The sequence below is a fragment of the Neovison vison genome, chromosome 8 (genome assembly GCF_020171115.1).
Source record: "Neovison vison isolate M4711 chromosome 8, ASM_NN_V1, whole genome shotgun sequence".
NCBI classification, from domain to species: domain Eukaryota; kingdom Metazoa; phylum Chordata; class Mammalia; order Carnivora; family Mustelidae; genus Neogale; species Neogale vison.
In genome coordinates this window covers 91,510,772-91,520,630 of record NC_058098.1, presented here as the reverse complement: position 1 = coordinate 91,520,630, position 9,859 = coordinate 91,510,772, and the positions used below count along the sequence as shown (strand labels likewise).

The following is a 9,859-nucleotide window of genomic DNA, read 5'->3' as shown; positions in this document are numbered from 1 at the left end:
AATGCAAATTAAGGAAATAGCATTTTTCATCTTTCATATTAGCAAAAATTAATAAGACTGACAATGCAGGGAAAAACGAGGTAGAATGGATGGAGTTCTCTGGAACTGACTTTCAAACGTTGTAGTGTGCGAATGACTAAAAACTTTTTTTAAAACAATTATGTATTAAGATTGATATATAGATATATTGCCTAGTTCAAAAATTTCACATTTGGTGATCTATTCTAAAGAAATGAAAGAATCACTTATAAGGATATATGTATCAGGATGTTTAGCGCAGCATTGTTTGTAGTGGAAAAACAAAAAACAAAAATGGGGTAACCTAATGTTCTTCAATACCATTTATGGTCATATATTCAATTTAACATTGAATAAACTGTGGCACACTCATTCTATGGACTGTTTTGAAGCTACCAAAAAAAACAAATAATTAGATCTGAATTGATTCAACTGGAAAATATCTATGATGTAAGTTTAAGTGAGAACAGAAAGTTGCAAAGTAATATCCATGGACTAAACACATTTTTTATTTTTAAAGATTTTATTTATTTGAGAGAGAGAGAGAGAGAGCACAACCAGGGAAGGGGAGCAGCAGGTAGAGGGAGAAGAAGAAGCAGATTGCCTGCTGAGTGGGGAACCCTGCATGCCACTCCATTCTAGGACCCCAGGATCACAACCCTAGCTGAAGGTAGATACTTAACAGACTGAGTCACCCAGGTGCCCTAACCACATTTTAAAATTTTATTTATTTATTTACTTATTTTAAAGATTTTATTTATGAGAAAGAGCACGCATGAGAGGGAGAGTTCAGAGGGAGTACGAGACTCCCCATGGAGCAAAGAGCCCGATGCAGGACTGATTCTGGGACTCCGTGATCATCACCCAAGCAGAAAGCAGTTGTCCAACCACTTGAGCCACCCAGGCATCCCATAATGACGTTTTTTTAATAAATATCCCAGGGTGCCTGGGTGGCTCAGTGGGTTAGGCCGCTGCCTTTGGCTTGGGTCATGATCTCAGGGTCCTGGGATCGAGTCCCACATTAGGCTCTCTGCTCAGCTGCTTCCTCTTCTCTCTGACTGCCTCTCTACCCACTTGTAATCTCTATCTGTCAAATAAATAAATAAAATAAAAATCCCAAGCATTCAAATACATTTGCATTTGTATGATTACAATGTGGAAGCCTAATGATTAATCTGACTAAACTGTTAGCATTTTAATTACATCAAGAGGGGGATAATGAGAGAATTAATTAGTCTTTTCCTTACTTATCTGTATTGTTTCACTTTTTTTTTAAGATTTTATTTGTTTATTTGACACAGAGATATATATATATATATATATATATATCACAAATAGGCAGAGAGGTAGGCAGAGAGAGGGGGAAGCAGGCTCCCAGCTGAGCGGAGAGCCTGATGTGGGGCTTGATTCCAGGACCCTAAGATCATGACCTGAGCCAAAAGCAGAGGCTTAACCCATTGGCCACCCAGGTGCCCCTTCACTTTTTTTTTTTTTTAAGGATTTTATTTATTTATTTGTCAGAGAGAGAGTACACAAGCAGGGGGAATAGCAGGCAGAGGGAGAAGCAGGCTCAATCCCAGGATCCTAGGACCACGACCAGAGCCAGAGGCAGATGCTTAGCTGACTGAGCCACTCAGGTGTCTGTATATTGTTTCATTTGTGATAGTGAGCCTGTATTAATTTTGTAACTTTAAAACTTCAATATATAACATATATGTTAGTATATATAATATATATTACAATTACATATTTATATGTATTTTATATATTTATATTCAATATAATATATGTTAATGTAAGTAATATATTTATATTGTTATACAAATATAACATACATATATCATAATGTTACATATATAACAATTTAAAACATATAAAAAATAATCAAGTTTTCATTAAGGTTTTGAAGCCTAAAAGATACTTGTGCTATATCCATACAATTGAGTTTTATTTGGCAAAGAAAAAGAATGAAATAGTGATGCATGCTACAACTTGTATGGACCATAAAAGCGTAATGCTAAGTGAAAAAAGCCAGTCACAAAGAATCACATATTGCATGACTCCATTTATATGATATTCCCAGAACAGGCGAATCTATAGACAGATCAGTATTTTATAGGAAGTCAGGTGGGATGGGCAATAGAGAGTGACTTCTGATTGGTAAGAATTTCTTTTTTGGAGTGATGAAAATGTTCTAAAATTGATTATAGTGATGGTGCAAATCTCTGTGAGTAAACTAAAAACCACTATACTGTACACTTCAAAACACTATTTTAAAAAATTTTATCCACTATTAACACCTGTCTTATTCAGCCTCAAAAGACTCATATTTGGCATCTTTGAATAAAATTGAAGAACGAGCCCCAGATTCTAAAGACAATCCCCAAAATAGAAATCTTAAAGGTATAGTTTTAAGAAACTACTCTAAAGAGGACATCTCGGTTTTGGATGTGTACATTCTCCTGTGTTTAAAAATATTTCACATAATTTCTAAAATGCAACACGAAATGCATAATGTTTCCACCGAACCACACACATTTCGGAGTCCTGAGATTTCCACCCCCTTCCCAGAGGACTGAAGTTTATATACCTTCTGACTCATTTAGTTTTAGAATTCTTTGACCGATTTGCATAACTATTTAAATAACTATTTCTTAAATATTTGCAAAGTGCACTGAGTATACCAAGGAAATGAAAATACCTGGAAAGATTTTCCTGGCTCTCCAAAGTTTGGTTACTAAAGACAAAGTCTTCTTAATGAACATTAATGAACAATAACTTAATGGATTAAGAAGAGCCATTCAACTGTATTGGAATGAAATAACATCCTTCCTTAGATCAACGAAAAGTAGATTATAGGCTCTTAATAAACTTTATTTTTAAATGAATAAATCCTCACATAGCAACAAACGTTTGCTTGCATTTTGCTCTAAGATATTTTGGGGAAAGCAAAAGCCATCAGCGCCGCTGGTGTAGTGGTATCATGCAAGATTCCCATTCTTGCGACCCGGGTTCGATTCCCGGGCGGCGCAGCTCCTTTTTCACTCCCGCCGCCGACAAAATGAGGTGATTTGAATAGTTTTAATAAATCTTTATTCCTCACGAAACACTGGAGATTTTTAATTTCCGTGACTATTTCTATTTCATTATAATTCACTGTTGAAACATTCGAATCTGGAGCTTGAAGATAAAAAACTTTACGCAACTCCTGAAAGAGTTAATTCTTACGCCTGCGCAGTCTGCTATACCCATGGTGTCGGCTAGAAGAGCGGCTGCGCAACAAGTGAACCTATGGCTTGAGGGAGGTTGAAAGTGCAAGATTATTCTGCGCCTGCGCGGTCCGGGTCACTTCGCTGGCTGCTTCTGAGCTCCCGGCTCGCCGCCATCTTGTATTGGGGCTTCATTGTTCGCGCTGCGCCCGGCCGTTTAGTGTAATTGCCGCGGAAGGAGGAGGCGGAGTAACCTCCGGTCAGGCGAGAAACCCCGCTATTCCGCAGCCATAACCGCTCAAAAGATTTGGGAGGTAGTAAAGATTAGGGAGCTGGACCCCGAGGCGCCGGCGCGACAGCAGCAGCCATGGAGGACGAGATGCCCAAGACTCTGTGAGTCTGGGGCAGCGATGAGGGGGGCGGGATGGTGGTCGTCCCGGAGGGAGGCCTCGGCTCGGCGCGCTCCCCAGCCTATTGTTCTCCGTGGACGCCTCAATATCTTGGCTCTTCTTGGCGCACACCTGGGTGCTTAGGGACGGAGCCTCGGGCTATGAGAGGACAAGGTGGAGGAAGAGGGGGGCTTAGCCCTTTTAATTAATTCCGTCACCTTAACTACGAGATAGCGTGGCCTTTGGCCTCACCGCGGGCCCTCTGTGCTCCTAGGCCTGGGGAAAAGACTTTTTCATTCAAACCTCTTTTCAGAACTCGGTGAACCTTCTTTTTTGTCCAATGCTTTCCTTCTGTGTGTTTCCCGTTCTCCCCGCTTCTTGATTAATCTCTTGATCTTTATAGCCGGCCCTTTCATTTTACTTTGATTTGTTCCAGAAACTCTCCCTGTTCCTTTCATTTTCTTCTCGCTGATAGGAGTTTTTCTCTTGAGGCTGCTTGTGCTCGGTTTTCAGTGAGATAAACTTTATTCTCGCAGTTGCCAGCTGGAAAAAAGCCAAATAGTTTTCTTTAACCTCTCTGGCTTTCCTTTTGTAGTACCCCTCCCCCGACCAAAAAGCCGAAAACCCGGCACCGTAAGGATTTTGAAACTGCCTTTTCTTTCTTTCTGTCTGTCTGTCTCTCCTTCCTTCCTTCCTTCCTTCCTTTCTTTTTTTTTTTTTTAATGGAAATCTCACCCGGAGGTATCTATAAATCTCTCAGTCGAGGGGAAGTGGATTTGATACACTTTTATCATCGCTTGATACTTTAGTGATTGACACGTTGCTGAACGAGCGGACAGTTTTTATGAAGCAACAGTTGATAAATACCTTTACAGATTCAGTCACCTCTGAGAGTTGTTAGTGTTAAGTGATCTCAGCTGGGGATATTTTCTTTGTGGAGTAGCTACCCCCACAGCATTCTCCTTTGTTTTTCCAAAGTATTCTCAGAAGAGGTGATCTTGTCTTTGTTGCTTTTCTCGAAAAGGAGAAAAGGCCTGATGAGTTTTTGACCTTTTTGTTTTTATTCTTAGCATACTGGCGATTTGAGAACGCCATGCGTTAAAAATACAGTTTTAGATTTCTTTCTGCAACTTTTTATGTTGCAGTTGTTATGAAGAAAACGTAATCGATTATTTTTATACCCTGAAAAGTGTCCGTTTTTATCTGTGTGAAAAACAGTCACTCCTGTTTCTTCAGAGATTAGTAAACTTTTTGCAAGCTTATCTAATAATCTGTTACCTTGTCTTTTTAATAGGATGCAAGAATTAGTGGGTGTCCCTTGTTTTCTTGAAAGATTATATCTACAGATTAATATTCCCTGAACAACTATTAGCCTCATAGGCTTTATGGAAATCATTTTTTTCCCTTTACTCTTTTCTAGAAGTATGACAGCCAGCAGAATATTGGATTAAGCACTGATCATTTTTTATAACGTCTTTACATTTAAGATTCTTACATGATTGTGAAATTTTTAATTTCAGAAACTGCCAGAAATATCTGGGAACTTAACCTTTTTATTACGTTGATTTGGGAATGTCAAATAATGAAGACAACCTCAGCTTTCTCAGGCCAGTCTACAAAAGCAGGTAGTTAAATTGTACTAGCTTGGGGATAGGGGACCAACTGTTGCAGGAGAAATAATAAAAGAAATTTTATTCACTTACTGAATGTTTTGATTACCAGGTTCTGTGTTAAATGCTTTACATGCTTGTTTCATCTTCATCAGAACTCTGCAATAAAGGGTCCATTCTGCAACTCGGGAAAAGCTAAGCTTCAAAGTTTAAATAAGTCACCCAGGGTCATATATCTTTTTGTTCCTCATCCTGCAATTCTGCTGTTCTCTTTAACTCTTACTGCTAACTGTGCTTTGTATTCTTCACTAGAACACCCCATCCAAGAATCTCTTCCCTAAAGTAGTCCATGTTCTAACTGCTTATTATCTCCCTCCTTTCTACCTCCCTCAACCAAAACTCCTCATTCTTCAGTGAAACCTGTCTTGTTTAAATGTGAGTAGGTGTAAATCACTAAGTTTTACCAGCATTGTTTTGTTTTACCAGTGGTGTTTTTACTTTTTATATAAAATATTTGTTTTAATGACCTGCAAGTCAGGGTCTTTCAGTATGTTCTTAGCAGTGTTTAGTCTACGGTAAGTAATCAGTAAATTTGTTTTTAAAGCTGGTATAATTCCAAGCTATCAGTCAAGATTTTTTACATTTTTGAGGGAAAGGTGGTCGAATCTCAGTATCACCTGTGTATATAAATGGCTCAGAGGAGATAACTTCATTTGTCACAGATGAGTGTTCAGCATTAAGTTAGAGATTGCCAGTGTTCAGTTCCTTGTCAGCAGGACTTTGGGGACATATTATGAAAAGTGGTTTGATTTGGGGAATATTTTGAAAATAAAGCAAAAAGAATTACCTATAGACTAGATGTGAGGTGTGAGAATGAAGTCAGTAAGTAGGTTTGCTTACAAATTTGTCGTTATCAGTCATCTACAATGTTAGTTTGGGGGCTCCTGGGTGGTTCTGTAGGTTAAGCCGCTGCCTTTGGCTCAGGTCATGATCCCAGAGTCCTGGGATGGAGTCCCACATCAGGCTTCTTGCTTAGTGAGGAGGCTGCTACTCTCTCTGCCTGGTGCTACCCCGCCCCACCACTTGTACTCATTCTCTTTCTCTGACAATAAATAAATAAATAAAATCTTTAAATGAAATAAAATGTTAGTGTGTTGGGGGGTGGGCCTGCTGGCTCAGTAGAACATGAACTCTTGATCTCCAGGTTGTGTAAGTTCAAGCCCCACTTCGGGTGTAAAGATTACTTAGAAATAAAATTTTAAGAAATAAAATGTTTGTTGCAAAATATAAGTAAAAATGAGAATAGTCTTGAGAGCATGGATGTCTTAGGATGTCTTGGAGTGTATCATAATATACATTTGTTCAGTCTGGTTTATGTATATGGTCTGATCTCCCAAGTGAAGGAGGTGCCAGCTAATGAAAAACAGCAGTTTCAGCTATCAGAAAAGTAACAGTTGTTAATATAATAGTAAATTGATGATGCTGGTGTACCGTTTACTATTGTAGATAAATTCATAATCAATGAAAGACATACACATTCCCCCTAAATTAGAATCAGGCGAAACTGGTAATTTCTAAACGGTTTGAAAATATTCAAAAGTAAATCTGAGAGAGTACAGTTAACTCTTTAACAGTTATTTATAGAATACTTAAAATGTTTAAGGCAGGGCTCTCAACACTAAATATATAGTATGAGTAAAAATGAAAGTCTACCCCCTTTTTTTAAAAAGAGTTTAAGTAATCTCTACTCCTTGTTTAGGGCTCAAACTCACGACCCCAAGATCAACAGTTGCATGCTCCTCTGACAAAGCCAACCAGGTACCCCACTGAAAATCTCTACTCTTATGGTATTTATCATTACATAAAATCCTATTTATGCTTTTCACTCATTTTCACAGAAGTTTCATACCAAATTCTGCATTTTTATTCAGTGATTGCAGCTCACAACCCAATACAGTGTTCTTCTTTGTAAATTTAGACTGTCAGATTTTCTAGAGCTACCCCAATAAAAATATTTTAAGGGTTTTGGATTCCAATTGTATAACTCTTTGAACTTACTTATCAGCTTCAAAAATATGTATTAAATTGATGTGAAATCCTATCCCTGGCAGAACTGCCAACTGTTAACTGGTACCATTAATGACTTTTCCATTGAATCTTCCCAGGTAGCATTTTATTTTGAAAAATTAAAAACCAGAAAAGTAACAAAAATACTACCTTGAGGGACGCCTGGGTGGCTCAGTGGGTTAAGCCTCTGCCTTCAGTTCAGGTCATGATCTCAGGGTCCTGGGATCTAGCCCCACATCGGGCTCTCTGCTCAGCAGGGAGCCTGCTTCCTCCTCTCTCTCTCTGCCTGCCTCTCTGCCTACTTGTGATCTCTGTCTGTCAAATAAATAAAATCTTAAAAAAAAAAAAATACTACGTTGAGGACTTAGGTACCTTTTGTGTGCTAATAACCAGTTGCCCATAGCCATATTTGCCTTATTTAGATACTCTTTTTTTGATGAACCATTTGAAAAGAACACTTCGGACCTAAGTACTTTATCATATATTTCCCAAAAACAAGACCATTCTCTTATATAACCACAATACAATTGTCTTATTAAGGTGACTGCATTGATACAGTATTGTTAGCTAATTGGGGCGCCTGGGTGGCTCAGATAGTTAAGCCCCTGCTTTCAGTTCAGGTCATGGTCCCAGCATCCTGGGATCGAGTCCCACATTGGGCTCCCTTGCTCAGCAGGGAGCCTGCTTCTCCCTCTGCTGCTCCCCCTGCTTGTGCTCTCTCTCTGTCAAATAAATAAAATCTTTTTCAAAAAAACCCCCAGTATTGTTAGCTAATATACCAGTTACCCAAGGAAGACATTTTTTTAGTCCATGGAAGTCTGTTTGCTTCAACAGTTAAGTCTCTTGTACTCCTCTCTTTACAGTTCTGCACAGATTGGGGCATAATCTCAGTGGTGATACAATAAATATCAATATGGGGTACTTTAATCCGTGGTGGAACAGCTAAAAAGGGATATTTTAATTTTTTTTTTTTTTAAGATTTTATTTATTTGACAGAGATCACAAGCAGGCAGAGGGGCAGGCAGAGAGAGAGGGGAGGAAGCAGGCTCCCTGCGGAGCAGAGAGCCCGATGCAGGGCTCGATCCCAGGACCCTGGGATCATGACCTGAGCCGAAGGCAGAGGCCTTAACCCACTGAGCCACCCAGGCGCCCCTATTTTAATTTTTTTAAAGCATTTTGAAAAATAAAAACTTGGCAGGGACCGGGGTGGCACGGTTGGGCAGCTAGCTGCCTTCGGCTCAGGTCATGATCCTGGAGTGCTGGGATCGAACTGCATTGGGCTCTCCACAGGGAGCCTGCTTCCCTCTGACCTCCTCTCTCGTGTAGTCTTTCATTGTCTCTCTCTCAAATAAATAAAATCTTCTTAAAAAACTTGCATAAATGTAAGAAAATTACATTTTTATTTAGTGGTCTAGTATACATGACAGGGAATCTTGGCTTGCCCCTGCTCCAGTATGTTTTTTTATCAGTTGGGATTTTTTTTTTAATGCAGGAAGCAAAAAAAAATTTAAGCATAAAAGCTGTTTATAAAATCAAGATATTGGAGGGGCGCCTGGCTGGCTCAGTGGGTTAAAGCCTCTGCCTTCGGCTCAGGTCATGATCCCAGGGTCTAGGGATCGAGCCCCACATCGGGCTCTCTGCTCAGCAGGGAGCCTGCTTCCCTCTCTCTCTCTGCCTGCCTCTCTGCCTACTTGTGATCTCTGTCTCTCAAATAAATAAATAAAATCTTAAAAAAAAAAAAAAAGATACTGGATACTCCCACATTTACAGGAAGGTTATAGAACCTGGCTTAGCAAATGTTCAGGAAAACAAGACGGCTGTCAGGCCCACAGTCCTTACCAAGGCACAGACTGTCCCAGAAATGATGTTACTACCACATCCACTGAGGACCAAATACCACAGCTTCCACTTTCACTGGACCTGGGACTCCACTGCTGTTTGCCACCAAAATGTATTTTCTTTTGTCTCTGCTTCTTTAATCCTCTCTTTGTCTTCTGTGTTCAGGTCCAACCTGGATCACATGTAAGGGAGACTACAGAACCATATCAAGCCTTTTCAGTTTCTGTAGAGAAGTGAGCCTCTGCCATAGAGTGAGGATTCAGAACACCCCCCCCCAAAAATAATCCACTGTACCTGTAACACATCTGTGCTGTTAATTGGAAATCCTTTGGCTTCAGAAACAATAGAATGTAACAAAGTATGGAACAGCTAAAGAAACATAGGTACATAAAGATGAGAATGAGCTTTGTAAAGTATAGTGCATTCTACAAACTAAAAAACTTGTTTATTCTTCCATTGAAACTATGGTGAGTATAAAAAGAATCTGTAGTTTTCAAATTTGGGTTCTCCGTTTCCAATTAATTAATTTATTTAGCAGATAGAGTTGGAAAGTAGTAACATTAAGTTGCTTCTAAAAATTTGAAGTAGGTATTAACTTATTGGTGAAAAGCAAAACTAATGGATTTTTTTATTTGCATGAGAAGGGAAAAGATTTTGTCATTTGGTTTCTTAGATTTGAACGTATTATGTTACTCATAGTTTATTGTAATGATGTTGACGGTTGAGA

At 39.1% G+C, this 9,859-nt stretch overlaps 1 protein-coding gene and 1 non-coding gene across 12 annotated transcripts in view; both read left to right on the top strand.

Annotated features, from left to right (window-relative positions):
- The first annotated feature begins 2,979 nt into the window (after positions 1 to 2,979).
- Positions 2,980 to 3,050, top strand: TRNAG-CCC. The gene has a single exon. It is a non-coding gene; the product is annotated as a tRNA-Gly (tRNA).
- Positions 3,051 to 3,353: 303 nt separating this feature from the next.
- Positions 3,354 to 9,859, top strand: part of TIA1 (TIA1 cytotoxic granule associated RNA binding protein) — a 33,913-nt gene continuing 27,407 nt past the window's right edge. For 2 of the 11 annotated variants that reach the window (XM_044261321.1, XM_044261315.1), the window contains exons 1-2: positions 3,369 to 3,620; positions 5,137 to 5,241. In XM_044261321.1, the coding sequence (XP_044117256.1) occupies positions 5,189 to 5,241 (53 nt within the window). In that variant the 5' untranslated portion in view covers positions 3,369 to 3,620; positions 5,137 to 5,188. Of the gene's footprint in view, positions 3,621 to 5,136; positions 5,242 to 6,997; positions 7,045 to 9,859 lie in introns of those variants that run through there. The other 9 variants (XM_044261323.1, XM_044261320.1, XM_044261322.1 and 6 more) reach the window with 7 other exon arrangements.